The sequence below is a fragment of the Mya arenaria genome, chromosome 12 (assembly GCF_026914265.1).
Source record: "Mya arenaria isolate MELC-2E11 chromosome 12, ASM2691426v1".
In the NCBI taxonomy this organism is placed as follows: Eukaryota; Metazoa; Mollusca; class Bivalvia; order Myida; family Myidae; genus Mya; species Mya arenaria.
The window spans coordinates 57,039,474-57,064,055 of NC_069133.1; the positions used below are offsets into that span (position 1 = coordinate 57,039,474).

The 24,582-nt window shown below is 34.9% G+C and overlaps 1 protein-coding gene across 1 annotated transcript in view; it reads right to left on the bottom strand.

Annotated features, from left to right (window-relative positions):
• Positions 1-18,395: 18,395 nt before the first annotated feature.
• Positions 18,396-24,582, bottom strand: part of LOC128210956 (low-density lipoprotein receptor-related protein 4-like) — a 29,956-nt gene continuing 23,769 nt past the window's right edge. Inside the window, exons 16-21 of the mRNA XM_052915306.1 lie at positions 23,963-24,122; positions 23,700-23,812; positions 20,769-20,900; positions 20,397-20,643; positions 20,058-20,223; positions 18,396-19,888 (exon numbers count right to left, since the gene is read on the bottom strand). Coding sequence (XP_052771266.1) covers positions 19,541-19,888; positions 20,058-20,223; positions 20,397-20,643; positions 20,769-20,900; positions 23,700-23,812; positions 23,963-24,122 — 1,166 coding nt within the window. The 3' untranslated portion in view covers positions 18,396-19,540. The remainder of the gene's footprint in view (positions 19,889-20,057; positions 20,224-20,396; positions 20,644-20,768; positions 20,901-23,699; positions 23,813-23,962; positions 24,123-24,582) is intronic.

The following is a 24,582-nucleotide window of genomic DNA, read 5'->3' on the forward strand; positions in this document are numbered from 1 at the left end:
CAAATATTTAATAGTAATGGTCTACAACCAAGATTTGTTTTAATTATTCAGGTTTCAAACTGCATTGTGTATGCGATTGGAAAGGTAATCTTGAAAGCTCACCTAGTATATTTTTTACAAATAACATTCACCCTGCAATGTACTCATATTTGGATGATACAAAAAGATTTGAGTCATTTATGTATATTTGCATTTATTGATAAAGGATACCTTTTTCAAATCTTTGAATTAGATTACAAAATATAAGTTATATAAATAAATATGTATTCTTAACTTCATCTGAATACACAAGCTAATGCATCAGTCAATTGTAACCATGCCCCCGCCCCCGGTCCCGGTATAGCAGGGACTTTTACTTTCGGTCCAGCCAAACCCAGCTAATGTCCCCGACCTGGGCAGATAATCTGATGGTAAAGTCCCCACCAAATGCCCCGCACCCAAGGGACATTAGATTAAGCCCCATCCACACTGAATTTTCCGGGAAGACCTGGCACTGCGGGGCCACCTGAAAGGTAAAAACATGGCCTATTTCGCCGGCTATCCCCGGTATACCCCCGGATGTGAGAGCCGTGGTTACAATTGACTGGTGGATAATGATACATAGTGATCGAAGCTCATGCCAAGATGATTTCTGGTCTGACATCGCGAGGTTAGATATTCCTAAGCATAAAAAAGCCTTGACAGCATTTGAGAAAGACTGTTGAGAGATTAAATCTTCATTACTTTACTATTCACAACATAAGGGATCTTTATTGAATATTTTGATTTTGTTCCCTAAACGCCACAAGTCAACTGATCAATTAATACAAATTCAATTATATCTACACAATTTTCGGCACTGCATTCTTAAATAAAACTCAAAAGTTACACTTGTAAATTATTTAACCAAATACCTTTCCCTCAAATACTTCACAAAATAATGTTGATCTACCAACAACAATGTATCACCATACTGTATCTCTGACTGATTTTTGATTTTCATTCTTGGCTAGAAAACAAAAAGTGAGCACAAAGCGTCTTCAGAAAAAGAACTTGTAAAGTATGCACCAGACAATTGTAAACACGCCCCCCTCCCCCCCCCCCGGATTTTCATCCAGCCAATCCTCGGTAAAATCCCTGCCCTGCGAGAACGAACTAGTGGTAAAATCCCGTGAATAACCCTACACCCCAGGGATCTAAGGTAAGAGCAATTTCCTGATATATTTTGAGGGAAGACAAAACCACCGCAATAACCCAGCATTGCGAGGACACTAGTTCTGGCTTCCATAACTGTAATGTTGATATTTATTTTTTTGATGTTTACAACACGTCCAAAAAGGTAATATATAATGTGTTAGCTGAAGTTCTTTAGCTACGAGGGCACATGAAAGGTAAAAACACAGCCCTTTTCCCTGGTATATCCTCGAGGGGCCGTGGTAACAATTGACTGGTGCATTATGTAAGAGAGGAAATCAAAATTGAGCATGCAAGATTGTTTTATCAAGGCCATGGCGATGGTTTATCACAATGTCATGTACTTACACTGAGAGTGGCTCCAAGATTTTTCTATGCACATAGGTAAACAATCATCTTATTCACAGATGCTGTGCACATATCCATATATTTGGCTTCATTTAGAACTTCATAAATAAGTATGCGCATATTTGATATTTTTTATCTTCATTTTGCAAAATTGAAATCACATGAGTTTTTCAAACGAACTTGTATTGCTTGAAAATTAACGTGTCAAATTAAAAATGCTACCCTCGGTAAGATGAAAATAAATCCGTTTGATGGTGGTAAGCATTCAATGGCGGCTTTATTGATAAATGTCCTCAATAAAACACTATGAAATTCACATCATCAGCATCCGGAAGTAGTGATAACATACATGTCTGAAGCATTCGGCCGCTATGATCAGAGTAAATTTTGAGGTTAATAAGTAGATTGGTACCCTGATTTACTTTTCCTCAAAAATATAAAGTTATACAGGTACGCGGCATATGGTTTTTAGTTAACATTATTAGTATTTGAACAATAAATACCAAAAATCATGTTGTATTTAAAAAATTGCTAAGTGCCATGCGATGAATAGTTAAAAAAACTTTGAATCGAAAAGAAAAAATCATGGAAACATGCAAATTATGTCGAAAAAAAGATCAGGGACCGACTTCGGAATACCAACATTGTATACAAAGGATAACACTACTTTTTTTAAACCAACTTTCCTGGTTGTTTTCTACTTAGACCGCACGCTTTATTCGCTTTTAATACGTATGAATTCACAAGACATTTCGAATGCGCGACGGGCACCACGGTTAGCTGATACTAATTTTTTTTCGGATAAAAGCGAAAGAGGGTACCAGTATATCAATACAGAGCATTGAACGGAAAAACCTCGATGCGTACTTTTCCAATATGTTCATATTCTTATTGCATATAATCTGACCGTATGCAAGAACATTCATGTGGTTAACCCGATTAACTCACTCGCTACGTATGCATTTATTGTGCTTCATTAAAAGAACATACAGTTAGCTTGAATTGTTAGGAGAACTATTTTTATTGGATGTTGTGATTGTAATCAGTTCTGGTACTACTTTGATTATTCAAATTCGCTAACGGCAATCCAATCAAAATACAGCGTATGAATACATTACGTCAGTGAACCCTCAGATGCGGCTTGAAAATGCAGACATCGCGGTTATGGCTATGAACTAGGCCACAAGTGCCCTAGTCCAAAAACCAAAATGGGAATCATAAATGATGAAATTGAACAACTGTTAAGCTCATCAGTCAACAAAAATAAATTTAGAGATGAAAACCAAAATATGAACATAAATGTTGAAAATCAAAGCATACGTGCGAATAATGCAGAAACGGAACAACAGCTTCAACATGTAGAGGAACGCACTAGCCTATTGGCGGATACGGGTTCGAACCCGGGAGCTCCAGTTTTCAGGGAGAACAATGTATAGTCTGAACAACCGGGACGCCAAACATGAAAATATGATGGTTCCATTACATAGCTTGCATTTGTTTCCGCTACAAATAAAAGAACGCTATCTGAGTTCACGTGCAAAGCTGGTTATAAGACTACGAAGCGTGCCCGAGGTTATATTTTACCATCCTAGCAAGAAACTCGTAGTTGACGCATTTTCTTGCCACTATTAAACTCGGTATCCTGCATAAGAACCATTGATTTCGACATTTATTCATCCTTTTTCGAATATTAAAACAATATAATTAATTGTGGTAAATCTTATTTGTGAGTAAGAGTGCACCATTAATTTAACTAACTATTTGTGTGCAAGCTATAATAGGTAATATACCACAACGGTCAGAATAGTTCGAGTCAACAAACGATTTTTTTTTATATTTTACCCAAACCAAAGAATTAACCAGTTGTATACAATTTTCAGTTGAATCGTAAGCTCAAGTTGAAATGTTTTTCAATGTAATATTTTTTTTCATGTTTGCCGCTTCCTTTATAGACTGATGTAAATATGTGCTTATTTTGCATCATTATGTGCTATGTGTATACACTTATGTAAAATATTATATAAACATAATTTTATACTTCTTTAAAGGCGAAAACAATATGTTTTGATTTCGATTACGTCCCTTAAAGCCTGGTAAAACGATAGTTTTTATTAATCGAGAACAATATAAGCAGAACTATAAAGGTTCTTTACTAGATTGCCATTGACCATTAAATGATCCTGTCTGAACGACAACAAGGAGGGAGTGAGTATGTCAATTTTCTATGAATTTCACGTTTTAAAATAATTGCATAGCTTAAAATAATTTGGGGACGACAAAAATGCTGTACTATTTCTTTTCCTAGTGAACACTGGGGTAGATAGAATCATTCAAAAGTATGTTATAACAATGAACTCATTTATCAATATGTTATTACAATAGAACCATTATACAATGGGTAACAACTATGGAATCATTATTCATAATATGCTCAAAGTGAAATCCTTAAACAATGTGTAATAACAATGGAATCTTTAAACAATATGGTTTTACGATGTCATCACCATACAATGTTTTATAACAATTGAATCATTATGCATCGTGATATTACAATGATGTGTAATTACAATGTGATCATTCAAAACATGTTTTAACTATGAATTCATTATACAATATGGTACCACAATATAATTATTAAAAAATGTGCAGTTACAGTCGAATCACATTATTCAAAATCAACACATATGGACGCACTAAATGGAGAACTTGGGATTCTCCCAATGGAAATACAATGGAAAATCATTCTAATTAAATACTGGTCGTAATTACTAAACAGTAACCCAAACTCTTTATTATTCAAATCGTATAGCATGCTTAAAAATACAGTGGACACGAATGCGGAATGAATGACATATGGGTGAACCAAGCAAGAAGTCAAATTAACACCACATTAATTATTCAAAGAATAACAGATATCTATAAACAGTCATGGTACTCAAGAATAAACAACTACTGTAAACTTGAAACATACTGTCTATTTAAACACGAATTTGTACTTGAAAATTATCTAGACCGAATTAAATGTAAAAAGTACCGAATAGCATTAACCAAATTTAGAACCAGTTCTCACACACTACAAATAGAAACGGGGAGATATAACAATATACCAAGAACACAGAGAATTTGTACAAACTGCAGTCAAAACCAAGTAGAATCAGAATACAATTTTCTTTTAGTATGTCCAAAATTTAGGGATGTACGTAAACAATTCTTTAAACCATACTATTGCCACTGGCCTAATATACACAAGTTTACAAAATTATTATGCGAAGAAACCATTAACACAACCATCAATATGGCAATATATATATACCATGCAAATAACCTAAGAACTTAAAATAAATAACACCATTATTCAATCTCACCAGTTGGACAGTCTACATATGAATAATACCATACAAAATATTGTAACTTACCATACATTGCTGCAACTAATTCACTATATATTCACGGTTGGAATGTCATTCACAAATGTATAATGCTTTTCATTCATAGAAAGTTGGTTGTAGTACCACATAGCACGTGGGTGTCAAGTCATTGAGTACATACAAAAACACGAGTTAGCTCAAGATATTCACGACTGGATAAATACTACTACATCTAACTTCTGTTAAACAAACACTCTGACTTTGGTGAATTAATTTTTGTTCTATCAAATTGTTAATAACAAAATGTTTTATTTAAGCATTCTAGATTTAACTTTAATTGCAAAATAATTTACTACTACTGACTAACAATCATTTATCTTTATGTTCACATTTTATTTTTATGCTTCTCGCTAAGTTCTACCTGTTTGCTCATAAACTGTTTGTATGCTATAGGCATTATTGCTTGAATGCATTAAAAGTTAAAAAAAAAAAAAAAAACCAACAACAAACAATGAGTTTATACAATTGACTCATTACACAACTTGTTATTACAATAAGATCATTTTACATTGTGTTATTACAATGGAATTATTATACAATTTGTTATACCGATGCATTAGATAATAAGAATGTAATAATTCAACAATGTATAATTACGATGCGATCATAAAACAGTGTATAATCACGATGCTGTCATACAACAGTGTATAATCACCATGCTGTCATACAACAGTGTATAATCACGATGTTATCATACAACAGTGTATAATCACGATGCTGTCATACAACAGTGTATAATCACGATGCTATCATACAACAGTGTATAATCACGATTCTGTCATACAACAGTGTATAATCACGATGTTATCATACAACGGTGTATACTTACGATGCTATTATACAACAGTGTATAATTACGATGCTATCATACAACGGTGTATAATTACGATGCTATCATACAACGGTGTATAATTACGATGCTATCATACAACGGTGTATAATTACGATGCTATCATACAACAGTGTATAATAACGATGCTATCATACAACAGTGTATAATTACGATGCTATCATACAACAGTGTATAATTAAGATGCTATCATACAACAGTGTATAATTACGATGCTATCATACAACTGTGTATAATTACGATGCTATCATACAACAGTGTATAATTAAGATGCTATCATACAACAGTGTATAATTACGATGCTATCATACAACAATGTATAATTACGATGCTATCATACAACAGTGTATAATTACGATGCTATTATACAACAGTGTATAATTACGATGCTATCATACAACAGTGTATAATAACGATGCTATCATACAACAGTGTTTAATTACGATGCTATCATACAACAGTGTATAATTAAGATGCTATCATACAACAGTGTATAATTACGATGCTATCATACAACAATGTATAATTAATATGCTATCATATAACGGTGTAAAATTAATATGCTATCATATAACAGTGTATAATTACGATGCTATCATACAACAGTGAATAATTACGACGCTATCATACAATAGTGTATAATTAATATGCTATCATACAACAGTGTATACTTACGATGCTATCATACAACAGTGTATAATTACGATGCTATCATACAACAGTGTATAATCACGATGCTATCATACAACAGTGTATAATTACGATGCTATCATACAACGGTGTATAATTACGATGCTATCATACAACAGTGTATAATAACGATGCTATCATACAACAGTGTTTAATTACGATGCTATCATACAACAGTGTATAATTAAGATGCTATCATACAACAGTGTATAATTACGATGCTATCATACAACAATGTATAATTAATATGCTATCATATAACGGTGTAAAATTAATATGCTATCATATAACAGTGTATAATTACGATGCTATCATACAACAGTGAATAATTACGACGCTATCATACAATAGTGTATAATTAATATGCTATCATACAACAGTGTATACTTACGATGCTATCATACAACAGTGTATAATTACGATGCTATCATACAACAGTGTATAATCACGATGCTATCATACAACAGTGTATAATTACGATGCTATCATACAACAGTGTATAATTACGATGCTATCATACAACATTGTATATTTACGATGCTATCATACAACAGTGTATAATTAATTTGCTATCATACAACAGTGTATAATTAATATGCTATCATACAACAGTGAATAATTACGATGCTATCATACAACAGTGAATAATTACGATGCTATCATACAACAGTGTATAATTAATATGCTATCATACAACAGTGTATAATTACGATGCTATCATACAACAATGTATAATTACGATGCTATCATACAACAGTGTATAATTACGATGCTATCATACAACGGTGTATACTTACGATGCTATCATACAACAGTGTATAATTACGATGCTATCATACAACAGTGTATAATTACGATGCTATCATACAACAGTGTATAATTACGATGCTATCATACAACAGTGTATAATTACGATGCTATCATAAAACGGTGTATAATTACGATGCTATCATACAACGGTGTATAATTACGATGCTATCATACAACAGTGTATAATTACGATGCTATCATACAATGGTGTATAATTACGATGCCATCATACAACGGTGTATAAATACGATGCTATCATACAACAGTGTATAATTAATATGCTATCATATAACCGTGTATTATTACGATGCTATCATACAACTGTGTATAATTACGATGCTATCATACAACTGTGTATAATTACGATGCTATCATACAACAGTGTATAATTACGATGCTATTATACAACAATGTATAATTACGATGCTATCATACAACAATGTATAATTACGATGCTATTATACAACAATGTATAATTACGATGCTATCATACAACGGTGTATAATTAATATGCTATCATGCAACAATGTAAAATTACGATGCTATCATACAACAATGTATAATTACGATGCTATCATACAACAGTGTATAATTACGATGCTATCATACAACAGTGTATAATTACGATGCTATCATACAACAGTGTATAATTACGATGCTATCATACAACGGTGTATAATTACGATGCTATCATACAACAGTGTATAATTACGATGCTATTATACAACAATGTATAATTACGATGCTATCATACAACGGTGTATAATTACGATGCTATCATACAACAATGTATAATTACGATGCTATTATACAACAATGTATAATTACGATGCTATCATACAACGGTGTATAATTAATATGCTATCATGCAACAATGTAAAATTATGATGCTATCATACAACAGTGTATACTTACAATGCTATCATACAACAGTGTATAATTACGATGCTATCATACAACGGTGTATAATTAATATGCTATCATGCAACAATGTAAAATTATGATGCTATCATACAACACTGTATACTTACGATGCTATCATACAACAATGTAAAATTATGATGCTATCATACAACAGTGTATACTTACGATGCTATTATACAACAATGTATAATTACGATGCTATCATACAACGGTGTATAATTAATATGCTATCATGCAACAATGTAAAATGATGATGCTATCATACAACACTGTATACTTACGATGCTATCATACAACAGTGTATAATTACGATGCTATCATACAACAGTATATAATTACGATGCTATCATACAACAGTGTATAATTACGATGCTATCATACAACGGTGTATAATTACGATGCTATCATACAACAGTGTATAATTACGATGCTATCATACAACAGTGTTTAATTACGATGCGATCATACAACGTTGTATAATTACGATGCTATCATACAACAGTGTATACTTACGATGCTATCATACAACAGTGTATAATTACGATGCTATCATACAACAGTGTATAATTACGATGCTATCATACAACAGTGTATACTTACGATGCTATCATACAACAGTGTATAATTACGATGCGATCATACAACGGTGTATAATTACGATGCTATCATACAACAGTGTATAATTACGATGCTATCATACAACAGTGTTTAATTACGATGCTATCATACAACGTTGTATAATTACGATGCTATCATACAACAGTGTATACTTACGATGCTATCATACAACAGTGTATAATTACGATGCTATCATACAACAGTGTATAATTACGATGCTATCATACAACAGTGTATACTTACGATGCTATCATACAACAGTGTATAATTACGATGCTATCATACAACGTTGTATAATTACGATGCTATCATACAACAGTGTATACTAACGATGCTATCATACAACAGTGTATAATTACGATGCTATCATACAACAGTATATAATTACGATGCTATCATACAACAGTGTATAATTACGATGCTATCATACAACAGTGTATACTTACGATGCTATCATACAACAGTGTATAATTACGATGCTATCATACAACAGTGTATAATCACGATGCTATCATACAACAGTGTATAATTACGATGCTATCATACAACGGTGTATAATTACGATGCGATCATACAACAGTGTATACTTACGATGATATCATACAACAGCATATAATTACGATGCTATCATACAACAGTGTATACTTACGATGCTATCATACAACTGTGTTTAATTACGATGCTATCATACAACAGTGTATAATTACGATGCTATCATACAACAGTGTATACTTACGATGCTATCATACAACTGTGTATACTTACGATGATAGCATATTAATAATGAAACTTCAAGTAGGCGTGTAGTTCTCGGACACGTGCCAATCAGTACACTTTTGTATGATAGCATCGTAATTATACATTGTTGTATGATAGCAACGTAATTATACACCGTTTTATGATAGCATATATCCCTCCTACTGATTGGCACGTGTCCGAGAACTACACGCCTACTTGAATTTTCATGTCTGAGAACTACTCGCCTATGTGAAGTAACGTGTCCGAGAACTACTCGCCTCCTGGAAGTATCGTTGTTTGAAAACTTCTCGCCTACTTGAAGTCACGTGTCTGAGAACTAGCTGCCTACTGGTTGGCGCGTGTCCGAGAACTACATGCCTACTTGAAGTCACGTGTCCGAGAACTACATGCCTACTTGAAGTCACGTGTCCGAGAACTACATGCCTACTTGAAGTCACGTGTCCGAGAACTACATGCCTATTTGAAGTCACGTGTCCGAGAACTACATGCCTACTTGAAGTCACGTGTCCGAGAACTACATGCCTACTTGAAGTCACGTGTCCGAGAACTACATGCCTACTTGAAGTCACGTGTCTGAGAACTAGCTGCCTACTGGTTGGCGCGTGTCCGAGAACTACATGCCTACTTGAAGTCACGTGTCCGAGAACTACATGCCTACTTGAAGTCACGTGTCCGAGAACTACATGCCTACTTGAAGTCACGTGTCCGAGAACTACTCGCCTATTGGTTGGTACGTGTCAGAGAACTACTTGCCTACTTAAAATCACGTGTCTGAGAACTACTCATCTTCTGGTTGTTACTTGTCCAAGAACTACTCACATTCTTGTAGGCAAGTGTACGAGAACTACTCGCCTTCTGGTAGGCCCATGTCCGAGAACTATTTGCCTTCTGGTAGGCACGTGTCCGAGAACTGATCGCCTACTTGTAAGCATGTCCCCTAGAACTACTAATATACTGGTAGGCAAGTGTCCGTGAACTACCCGCCTACTAATCGACAAGTGTCCGAGAACTACTCGCCTACTGTAATGCTTGTGTCAAAGAACTACTCGGCTTCTTGTAGGCACGTGTCTAAGAAATACTCGGCTACTTGTAGGCACGTGTTCAAGAATTTCCCGACTACTTGTAGTCTAAGAACTACTTGATTACCAGTAGGTTCTTACCTACTGATGAGGCGCGTGTCCGATAACTACTTGCCTAATGGTAGTCACGTGTCCAAGAACTTCTTGTCTTCTTAAGGCAGGTGTCGGAGAACAAACCGCCTACTTGTAGTCATGAGTATATTTTTACGTGACACGGCAAATCAAACATTTGCATTATAAAGAATTCTAGAGCCGTGCTTGATATTGCGGGTACCCTATAGTAATCCCCCCCCCCCTTACCAAACAATTTCGGTTTTCGGGAAAGGGCATTCGCTATTAACTTTCGCCACAAAGGTTGAGTCCCATAGAACGCCATATGCATTATTTGCCCGTATCTCACAGACGTTTCCAAACGTCCACATACGATAAGTTCCGTTCTGAATTCATGTCTTAAATAACTTTAAAACATACAAATTGAAATCAATAAAGGTCTCTATTTAATATAATGTTTCTTATCATACATACATATTCTGTTATACCGATGTAGAATGAGTGTTACATCCTTATATGTAAGGGTAAGTGCCATTGAACTGTTTTCACGAATGCTTATTAATATTTATTGAGGTTAATTGGTCAAATATCGGTCGGATATCGCTTGGAACGGAAACATATCAAAACAGTCAGTTCCAAGTTCAAGTTGCATGGAATTTGTCGTTGATTGAAACAAGATTAAGTAATTATTGTTACAATGTTCATATTTCTCTGGTCTTTATTAGAGAACATGGCATTCATTCTCTACGAATCAGGACACTTCATTGGCAGAGTATCTGGGTGCAAATAAACGATGGATGATGGAGCAGCGCGAGCTTGGTCAATTTTAAAAGAAAGTTGTGCTCTTGGTATACTAACTCCATGCATGGTAATATACCAAGCAGTCTTTTGGTCGTTACAATTGTATCAAGCTCAAACAAAAGGTAGCATATGTCATAAGGTAATCCAGTTGACTAACCTTGACGTTCATCACACAACATCAATTACTTAAAATCACCTATGTAGATCTTGCAATTATTTTCTTAATTTCTATATAATATTGGTGAAGACCAAATGCAATCTAGAAAGAACTGCCTAAGGTCAAATGCCCATTTAGTCATGCTTTATAAGAAATGATAATTAACAAAGCATATCATCTACTGACATTTATTCATCATTTCATAGAAATGTATATTAATACACACATTTATTCATTCTGTAATAGAAATATATATCATACACACACACATTTCTTCAATCAGATAAACATTTTAATAATCTCTCAAAGCAATATAATAAAATTATCATGTGTAGTTCAGAAATCATAAAAAAATTCACGCAATTAATAATCATTAGCTGATGTTTAAAAAAGACAACATTTGTTTTGAACAAGAGACAGAGGATATTCATTTTTTCTCTTGTATGAGCATGAGAATACAAGAATTTTTACACATCATTCCTATATTGAGTCATTACTGTAACACACAACTCATACATAGATTAATTACACACTCCATCAATACAGTATTGTCACACCTTCCACACAAGAGTTATTACACACAAGCCATACATAGAGTTATTACACGCCGTCCATACAAGAGTTATTACACGCCGTCCATATATAGAGTTATTACACACAACCCCTACATAAAGTTATTACACACAACCCCTACATAAAGTTATTACACACAACCCCTACATAGAGTTATTACACACAACCCCTACATAGAGTTATTACACACAACCCATACATAGAGGTATTACACACAACCCCTACATAGAGTTATTACACACCGTCCATACATAGAGTTATTACACACAACCCATACATAGAGGTATTGCACACAACCCCTTCATAGACTTATTACACACCGTCCATACATAGAGTTATTACACACAACCCATACATAGAGTTATTACACACCGTCCATACATAGAGTTATTGCACACAACCCATACATAGAGTTATTACACACCGTCCATACATAGAGTTATTGCACACAACCCCTTCACAGAGTTATTACACGCCGTCCATACATAGAGTTATTACACACCGTCCATACATAGAGTTATTACACACCGTCCATACATAGAGTGATTGCACACAACCCCTACATAGAGTTATTTCACGCCGTCTATACAAGAGTTTGAACAGCGAAATCTAGCAAAAGCAATTTTATTCTTTAATGGAATTTCCAGATGTAGGTACCTTTTTGTATTTAATAATAGTTTGTAATGTTTATATTGATGACACTTTGAGGAATCACTAACATCGTTATGCCAGTTTTGGACAAAACAGTCGATTAACCGTTGTCTAAAAGTATATATAAATAGATCAATATTTCCCAAATCTTGATCAATCCAAATGTATCCAAAACCGTATGTGAATAAGAAATATTAATATTGGAAGCCCAACAATTTCGCCCGGCGTCATTTAACGATTTTAACATTTTGTAGCAGTGTTTAGGGTATCTATGATTAAACATAGTTAATAGCTTACACCAGTTTTTAATGCAGTTAACAAAATAAGTAGTTCTTTTAACATATAAATGTCTCTTGCAAAAACTATTTTAAACTGTCTCTATGGTATCAATTTATTTATATCCCCATATCTGCGATCCATAACACAATATTGGCTTAACCATGCTATCAAAGAGTAAAAATAATTATTTTATTGGGCGTGCTCCAAAATGTTTCTTATAGCTTTATATATGAAATATTGCCTTTTGTGCTTGTGCAGATAATTTATCATGTGCTGCACTCCATGATAATTGGGGAGTAAGTAGTAACGCCATGTATTTATAGAGAGATACAGTATCTATTTGTGTGCCATTTAAAAACCATTTTTCGTAGTTTCATAGCGGTCCGCCATTTCTGAAAACGATTTTTTCGGTATTGTCTAAATTAACTTCCATGCCAGTATTTCCACAAAATTGCTAAATAACATTTAACTGTTGTTGTAATGTGTTTGCTGTTTCCGCACAGCTAGCTACATCATCGGCGAACATCATACTTATTATATCACTAATTTCGTTTGTAATACATATTCCGGAACCACATCTCATCGTCGATAGATCGTCAATGAACAATGCAAAAATGCTCGGACTTGACTTATCTCCTGGTCTCGTCCCTATATTACATTTAAAGAATTCGGTAATCGTTGTTCGGGCTTTAATATTAGATTGCGGGTCAGAGACCCAATTTGGTACTTTAACACAAGAGTACAATGAGTTATACATTTACTTTAAAACATGTAAGAACTTTCCATTGATACCCTTTTTGCAACGATTTGAACATAATCTGGTGATTTATTTTATCAAACGCCTGACGAAAGTCGACAAATAAACAATAAAACCTACCCCTCTTTTTTGATATATATTTTTGAACCAATGCTTGGAGACAGAGTATATTTTTAATGACTGAATAACCAGAGCGGAATCCCGATTGTGATTCATCTATATTATTATTATTTTACAGGCCATTCATATAAACGTTTATTTATGATACCTGAACATATCTTATACATAGTATTGGTAAGTGAGATACCACGATATATTCCCGGAACGTGTATGGGACATATTTTACTTTGACCCTATGAAATTGGGAAATCCTCTGTTTTAAAAATTCTATTAAACATATTCGGTAAGTAAGGCGCAATACTATCAATAGTGCCTTTAAAAATTCAGATGGAATTCCGTCTATTCCGCAGCTTTTCCCCTTAACTTACTTTAGGATCGCGTGTTCAATTTCAGAGTGTGTAATAGGCTCATTTAGAGTATTGGAATCATTATCATCAATATCAGTATTATGCATGTCGTTATTTACAGAAATAGGCATGACTCCACCATCATATAACAGACTACGAATGTGATCATACCACTGGCTTCTATACTGGTATCTATAGGCGGCTTCCTGTTTAATTTTCTTCCACATAAAACATGGATTATTTCGACTATCAATAAGTTCATGTCTATAAGTGTTTGTAATTCAAGAATTTTTACATCAAATTAATTATTAAAAGCATTTCTACAGTCCTTGTAAAGTCTTAAATCAGACGCTTTTTTTAAAGAGCGAAATTTGATTAAAAACACATATTTTCGTCTCTTAAGAAAATCGCAACGCTTATCCCACCAACGAGACTGCAATGATTGAAAGTATTTTGGTGCTTATAGAATCCTTTTCCTGCATCATAGTAAAAGGCGGTTATTGTATCAATCGCCGCGTAAATATCGAGAATTTAGAAGGTTTATTATCAAACGTCTATTTTCATTAAACAGCGTGTTAGTACTGTTACGGAAAGAGTAACTATACCTATCGTACCATTTATATTTCTTCGCGTTAGATAAATCTATACTTGAATTAATACATTCACCATTAGTATTTGCTGATAAATATTCAATATTAAATTGACATTTAATCGGAAAGTGATCAGATTCGTGTCGATCAGGTACTTTAAAGTCAACTGATTTCTCAAATAGCTCCGATGACGCGATCATATAATCCACAACACTAGCACCTTCATTAGAGACACAAGTAAAGTGGCCGTCCGTATTTAGGACATCATACGTTCCCCATGATGTTTCATGTGTTGACGAACTTTGTCACTGTAATCCTGCTGTACAGAAAATGAGCTGTTTTGCTGGAGCAATGTATTCGCACGACCTAAAATAAGTTCACAGTCCTTGTATCGTGTGAAACGAACCATGCTAGAACAATTACTTAAGTCGCGGGATTTAATTCGATGCGCACGGTCAATTTCAATAGTGTCCGCTTGTTCTCCCAAATGCAGTGTATCTCGCAGGAATGCGCGTACTTTGTCCTCAGAATCAGCCCATTTCTCATTTAGGAACCCACTTATTTCGTTAAAACGTAGATTGTTTCTGCGTGATTGTTTTTCAAGTTGATCAAGTTTATTTTTAAGACTTGATATTTCTGTCATTGTTGTTTTGCTTAAGTTCATTTATAGACGAAACCACTGAATCAATTTTATTATTTACGTCTCCGATGACTGTGACTAAACGATGATATTGTTTATCTAGAACAGTTTTCATATTTCTTAGGAAAGCAAACATATCTGTTTCATTATTAGACCTACTGTTTCCGTTATTCATGGATGCCCCGGTATAAGGTGATGATTGTGACGATTGAGGAAAAGTATATGAGGACATTGTTTGCTGCCTAGTCACAACATCGTACTGGGTTGAGCAACGGGAGTCGGGACGTCCGAGGGTCCTCCAAATGCTCTTTGGGCCTCTGGGTACTGCTTTTGATGACTTTTGGTGCGAGATGTATCTTGTTTAGCTGGCCCGGGATTACTCTCGACATATCCACACGTGGAAATCAAAATGGCTATGCACGTGCATACTCGAAGAATGAGTAAAACTTTCCTTTTAGCATTCCTAGTCACAATTTGCACATTCACATGCTTCACACTTTTAGGATTAGGCATAAAACATCCACCCCCATAATCCTTGTTATAATTTCATCTGCCATGCTATCCAAGGGACGTAACCTTACATCTCTCGTTATTGTTCCACATACTAGGTTCAAAGATTGAACGACATAGTAAATAACTTGCTGACTACAGATTAAATCACAGGGCATTCATATTTACATTCACAAATGGAAGTAATATTGTATGGCTTATTTATATATTTCGGCATTATTCTTTTGAGATCTATCATATTGTGAAATAACTTATATAACTGAATTGAAGGCATAGCTGCCAAAGTCAGCTGATTCTGAGACACAATTTGAAAATAAATCAAACCTGTCATTCGCAGATTCAGGAAAGTTCTTGATTTAAAAGAAATTTCATAAATACTTGCCATCAATACATGAGACGAAGAGGTAGTAGAATGTATGTACAACCCGGATAATATCCCGGCTCATAGCAGGTAGTACTGAGAAAGCCAATAAAGCTAAATATACAATGGGTTATACACCGTCTTGGTAAAAGTGAATAAGTACCATTGAACTGCAAAGTACTTATTGGTGTTTGGATACGGCGTTCTTTTCAGCAAAGAGAAAAAAGTACAGGTCCCAAATGGTACAATATTTAATCTATTTACTGAAGTTCTTTAGTTGGAACTAATAGGGATACTGGTTTGAAACTGACTTAGTGGTATCATTTAACTGTAGGTCTTGGGGACAGGTCACATCTTCCATGTAACCTGCATATTTCCTTTCTGGTAATGTAATGTATACAGGTCTCATGCATTGGTTAAAAGCTACACACACTTTTCCAAATGTAAATGTGGCTCGAAATGAAACTATGGACTTATATGGAGATTTTACTGCGCATCAATTGTTTCTATTAACATGTTGATAATTGTGGTTGCAATCGTTACCAAAAGGAAACACTTTGAAGACGGTAATGAAATATTGCATATGGCATTTCCGCGCATAAATTTATAGTTTTGCACAGGCTAGAAATTTCCAAAAAGAATCAGCTTGACCTCTAAGACTCTTCACAAAAGTTGATAAAAAAAGCTCTGAAAGTAGCAGCCACAGGCTAACGTTCCGGTATAAGGTAGTGTTTCATCAAACCTTTACAAATGAAACGTGTAATGTCCATCATTAAACATGTTTCAGGCAACAGTTGTTTGTGTCTGATGGTTTCACTATGACCACGGTAGATTGTATTAGTTTGTTGCATCTTTTTACTTTTTAAAAATGAATTTAACCGTATCTCTGCTTTTTATTTCTAGAAAGAAAAACGATTAATTAATTCCTTCTTATAAGAAACTCGTTTCAAGCTTGAAAATATCTAAACTATCTCAAAAAGACCGCCGTGAAGTGGCTTTGATTTCATTTCCGGTACAGTAAAATGTATCAAGACATTTCAAACAACGACCAATACGGACCAGACACTTCGTACATCTGTTTTTATCATCGTACTATCGCCTTCCGGTGCGCATGCGCAGAGAAGAATTTGCACCCCTGCATTCGACATTTTGACACATGGAGGGCAAATTCTTCTCTGCGCATGCGCGCCGGAAGTCGATAGTACTCAGATGAAAACACGACAGTACGATGATGAAAACGCGACATAACGATGATGAAAACACGACAGTACGAAACTACGATGGTGAAAACGCGACAGTACGATGATAAAAACACCACAGTACGAAACTACGATGGTAAAAACATGACAGTACGATGGTGAATACACGACAGTACGAAACTACGATGGTAAAAACATGACAGTACGATGGTGAAAACACGACAGTACGATGGTGAAAACACGACAGTACGGTGGTGAAAACGTGACAGTACGATGGTGAAAACGCGACAGTACAATGGTGAAAACACGACAGTACGATGGTGAAAACACGACAGTACGATGGTGAAAACACGACAGTACGATGGTGAAAACTGATGATTTTGTACACGACCCACGCCTTAAAAATTATCTACAACCTAGTGTAGTTTTTTTCTTTACGTTGAGACCGACCTGTCTTCAAGCGAATAAGACTGGTTTCTGATAGCGGAGGGTGACTGAATACTCATGAATCAAGAAACAAACTCTACAACTAAGAATGTGTTTTACCAATGATTATCCACAATTGTTCTGCTAACACGTTTGACCTTTCAAATTTTCATTCAATAATGGCGGCGTAGTAAGTCGGTCATGTATTCATGCCCTGTTTTTTTTGCCTGAACTGTTATCATTTGGAACACAGATGCATTCATAAAAGTTTATTGATTAATGGTCATAATATTTTTGAACAAAATCACGAGTAAATAATAACTATCAAAAAATATCGGAGTACTATTTATTTGAACAACACGAAGTAAAAAACAACAACAGCTACGTCATCAGCGATAATTTTGCTTGAGGGGCGTCCCCCGAGTAGCGGCGTAGAAAGCATTTGTTTTCAAAAAGGGGGCATTTATAAAAAAAAAATACTAATAAAGCTCCATAAATAAGCATAGAAGAAAAAGATAATGTGTTGATTTCAGTGTGAAATCTGATCTAATCTCTGGCTTCGCATCTCGTGAAAATATGTTTTTCTATGAGATCTTACACTGAAATCAATAAATATCCTCTATTCATTTTATCTTGATTCTCTAAAAAAATGAAGTTGTTTCACTAATAACGTCATGGAAAAAATATAACATAATGACGACATCAAAACGAGTGTGACATTTAAACGATTAACTAAAAAGCAAATTCGTTCTATAAATATTTTCATGTAAACAGTGAGATACTTAATTTTAAATTATGCCGGTTTCTAAACTTCTAAAATGCACAGAGCGCGGAAATGGCATTCTTATGGTATTTGGCTTATCAAAGACTTAAGTGAAACAAGTGGGATGTTACGTTATTTTCATGAAAATAGTTTAACACTTGTCGTCCGTACACAACGGCTCGCTTATTTACATATATTTGTACATAGTTAGTATATTTGTATACAAGTAGGCGGCAAAATACAAAGCACAAATATATAAACCAACATAGAATATCTCTGAAACTCTCCAGTAAAATGAAATAAAGGCTAGCATACACGAATGTTCACAAATATTCAGAATATACTATCTCTGTGCACATTGAAACATGTTAATTGTTCAAAAGACGGTATTTATTTACATCCACACTTAAAGGTATTATTTTTCTTTTCTTTTTAATCCATCCAAATTATTGTATAATGCTCTTTTCAACACCTGCTAATGTTATCCTAATAGAGTCTCATTACGTACAATACCTAAGCATGCCTTTCTTTGCCACATTATATGCCATTAACCCTACGTAGTATTTTCTATAAAGTGTCAGCAACGATCGACTGAGAAGTGAATGCCGGTAAATGGTCTTTGCGGCTATTGACGGCCTAAGCGGACGTACTGGTAGTCATTCGGATTGTTTCGTCTGGTTCCCGGCCCGATATGTATGGTCTCCGGCCCGGTACCTCTCTTCTGACCGAGCCGACAAGGATATCTCTGGCTTCCGACGGCGGCACAGAGGTGGTATGCACGCTCCTTACCGCTGGTAGTCGCAAAATGTCCGGTACGGCGCCTATCTCCTTGGTGCTCTGCAAGTTGAGGAAGTGAGGTTTGGGCAGCGTCAGTGGTGGGTCGGTCCTGTTAGCCTCATACGGAGGGGGTGGGGCGAAGTCGGCAGGTATTGCATCATACATTGAATCTAGTTGGGGAAAGTGAAGGTAGTCGTGACTTTGCCTCTGGAAATGGAAATATTCAATCATGGATGAAGGTCTTCCCATGCTTTTAATATTGATACTTGAATTGTGTTTCTGCGTATAAATGTGGTTCAATATTGGCTTTTTACAGAAAACAATGTAATTCGAGAAATACACATATTATTTTTGAAAATACTCCTAAGATACCCACCGACTGATATGCCTGGTTTTCCCGTTCCCGGATTTGAGGTATAGATAGTGTTTCGTACCCCTCACTCTCAGGTCGGCGAATGTCGACGTTGTTACCTTGATAGACGGCGACCCTTTCATTGTCGGACAGATACCGTGGACCTTCACCAGCTTGCCTCCTTTTCCGTCTGAAGAGACCGACAGACGTATTTTCATTATTATAGAGCTTCACAGTATATATTCAAAAAAAAAGTTACATGTCAAACTTGTATATAGTGACTTTAGACTATGGCTTTAGATTAATAAAAAAATAAGCTGCATCTAAAAAAAAACCATTGATTTAGATTTTTTTATTTCGTACACATAGCAGACGATGATGATGGCAACAATCAGCACCAGAACGACTCCAGCACCACCACCACCGATATACGGGACCAGGGAAGCGCCCTTCGTTGCGTCATTTGGTGATCCCTGCACGATCGTACTAGACCGTTGCGCTGAACTAGTTGTTATCCTGGATGTATTGGTAGTAGTTGTTGTTGTTGTTGGAACGGTTGTTATGCTTGATGTTTTTGTCGTAGACGTTGTCTTCGTAGTTGTGGTGGTAACTATAATGACGTAATATAACAACCATTCACACCGCAATTCATATTCAGAACTCGAACTGTGTATTTATCCATTATTATTCATAAAACATCAGAATGTTCCACAGGTAAAGGTCTTACGATCTTACCATCCGAGCACGTCTTCCCATCTGGTAATAAGGACACGCCATCTGCGCATGCGCAGGTATATCCGCTGTCGTTTGGAAGACAAAGTGTGCTGCAGTCAGCCCTGCCATTATTCGGGCTGCACGAACTGGACACTAAAATAAGACAAAATAATTACCAAGTGATGACGTATTGTATGTAATGTTGTAGCACTGTAAATTTAACAATTTGGTTAGGCAGATGTTATTGGCTGGATATATAGATTAAAATCTTGATATCATTTATATTATTTACGTCAAAGTAAGGTGTAAGGTGTAAGGGACAAAAGAAAATACTTAAATATATTTCACTATTTCATTACCAGGAGTAAGGGACAAAGGAAAATACTTCAATAAGTTTCACTATTTCATTACCAGGAGTAAGGGACAAAGGAAAATACTTCAATAAGTTTCACTATTTCATTACCAGGAGTAAGGGACGAAGGAAAATATTTGAATATGTTTCACTATTTCAGTTCCAGGAGTAAGGGACAAGGGAAAATACTTGATTATGTTTCACTATTTCAGTTCCGAAGTGTAAGGGACAAAGGAAAATACTTGAATATGTTTCACTATTTCATTACCAGGAGTAAGGGACGAAGGAAAATACTTGAATATGTTTCACTATTTCAGTTCCGAGGTGTAAGGGACAAAGGAAAATACTTCAATATGTTTCACTATTTCATTTCCGAGGTGTAACGTACAAAGAAAAATACTTCAATATGTTTCACCATTTCATTTCCAGGAGTAAGGGACAAAGGAAAATACTTGAATATGTTTCATTATTTCAGTTCCGAAGTGTAAGGGACAAAGGAAAATACTTGAATATGTTTCACCATTTCATTTCAAGGAGTAAGGGACAAAGGAAAATAATGCAATATGTTTCACTATTTCATTACCAGTACCAAAGGACAAAGGAAAATACTTCAATATGTTTCATTATTTCAGTTCCAGGAGTAAGGGACAAAAGAAAATACTTCAATATGTTTCACTATTTCATTTCCAGGAGTAAGGGACAAAAGAAAATACTTCAATATGTTTCACTATTTCATTTCCAGGAGTAAGGGACAAAGGAAAATACTTCAATATGTTTCACTATTTCATTACCAGGAGTAAGGGACAAAAGAAAATACTTCAATATGTTTCACTATTTCATTTCCAGGAGTAAGGGACAAAAGAAAATACTTCAATATGTTTCACTATTTCATTTCCAGGAGTAAGGGACAAAAGAAAATACTTCAATATGTTTCACTATTTCATTTCCAGGAGTAAGGGACAAAGGAAAATACTTCAATATGTTTCACTATTTCATTTCCAGGAGTAAGGGACAAAGGAAAATACTTCAATATGTTTCACTATTTCATTTCCAGGAGTAAGGGACAAAGGAAAATACTTCAATATGTTTCACTATTTCATTTCCAGGAGTAAGGGACAAAAGAAAATACTTCAATATGTTTCACTATTTCATTTCCAGGAGTAAGGGACAAAGGAAAATACTTCAATATGTTTCACTATTTCATTACCAGGAGTAAGGGACAAAAGAAAATACTTCAATATGTTTCACTATTTCATTTCCAGGAGTTAGGGACAAAGTAAAATACTTCAATATGTTTCATTATTTCAGTTCCAGGAGTAAGGGACAAAAGAAAATACTTCAATATGTTTCACTATTTCATTTCCAGGAGTAAGGGACAAAGGAAAATACTTCAATATGTTTCACTATTTCATTTCCAGGAGTAAGGGACAAAGGAAAATAATTCAATATGTTTCGCTATTTCATTACCAGGAGTAAGGGACAAAGGAAAATACTTCAATATGTTTCACTCTTTCATTTCCGAGGTGTAAGGCACAAAGGAAAATACTTCAATATGTTGCACCATTTCATTTCCAGGAGTAAGGGACGAAGGAAAATACTTCAATATGTTTCACTATTTCATTTCCAGGAGTAAGGGACAAAAGAAAATACTTCAATATGTTTCACCATTTCATTTCCAGGAGTAAGGGACAAAGGAAAATACTTCAATATGTTTCACTATTTCATTTCCAGGAGTAAGGGACAAAGGAAAATAATTCAATATGTTTCGCTATTTCATTACCAGGAGTAAGGGACAAAGGAAAATACTTCAATATGTTTCACTCTTTCATTTCCGAGGTGTAAGGCACAAAGGAAAATACTTCAATATGTTGCACCATTTCATTTCCAGGAGTAAGGGACGAAGGAAAATACTTCAATATGTTTCACTATTTCATTTCCGAGGTGTAAGGCACAAAGGAAAATACTTCAATCTGTTTCGCTATTTCATTACCAGGAGTAAGGGACAAAGGAAAATACTTCAATATGTTGCACCATTTCATTTCCAGGAGTAAGGGACGAAGGAAAATACTTCAATATGTTTCACTATTTCATTTCCGAGGTGTAAGGCACAAAGGAAAATACTTCAATATGTTTCGCTATTTCATTACCAGGAGTAAGGGACAAAGGAAAATACTTCAATATGTTTCGCTATTTCATTACCAGGAGTAAGGGACAAAGGAAAATACTTCAATATGTTTCACTCTTTCATTTCCGAGGTGTAAGGCACAAAGGAAAATACTTCAATATGTTGCACCATTTCCTTTCCAGGAGTAAGGGACAAAGGAAAATACTTCAATATGTTTCACTATTTCATTTCCGAGGTGTAAGGCACAAAGGAAAATAATTCAATATGTTTCACTATTTCATTTCCGAGTTGTAAGGCACAAAGGAAAATAATTCAATTCATTTCCAGGAGTAAGGGACAAAGGAAAATACTTCAATATGTTTTACTATTTCATTTTCCAGGAGTAAGGGACAAAGGAAAATACTTATTCCTGTTTAATTTATTTTAATTTTCTGGCCTAACCGTTCAAACCATTCAAATCTTATCTTTTTATGACCTGGTTCAGACAAAGAAGAATTGAACACAGCGATGGCATCCAGTCTGCCAAGTTCGGCGTTCTCAGCAAACTTTACAACCTCCTTAGTGTGGATATCTATTCGTGTAATGTACCTGTAATGGTTAATTAACATCAGGTTAAATCTTTCTAAAATCATTACAACTTTTCGAATTTTATGAAAAAAAAACACTTACAAAAGCATCCTTACAGGTGAATTTAAAGTTATGAAGAACTTTAAGTCAACATGGAGAAATAATACATACGCTTTGTTCCATGCGGAGTAAAACAGGTAGTCGTCCAACAGCTTGATATCCATGAGATGCGCCCCGGGATCCTCGTGAAACACGGAGCACAAACCATTGAACGTGCAGGCGTATATCCGATTAGAACTCTCATGCCCGTCCGTTACAAACACGGTCTTAACTGTAAAAGATAATGGATGAATAAACTGTATCTTAATGATGATTGCAGATCAATGTTAATGTTGTAAGTGTAAGTTAAGATAACTTCTGGAGAGTTTTGAAATATTCTTGACACAGAACAATTTCAAGCTTAACAATGAAAGACAAATTTCTGCAATTTTAACAATTTCCCCGTTCAGTTGGACGAGTCTTTATTCCGTCCGTATTCTTGAATTATCACTGAATGAACGGTCTATATATTTGCAAACACGTATAGTCCGATTTCACCCATTTAACCGTGAAAGTACTTTTGTAAATATATATTTGGGCTAATCTTCATAATGGGTCATTTGTTATTCTCAATCATACCTCATATTGGTAAAGTTAAACCTATAATGCACAAGGTTTCATAGCAATGAGAAATTATATTCATTGGTTTTACGGGTTGTGAGTTCCAAATAAATCATGTTTTCTCTCCATCT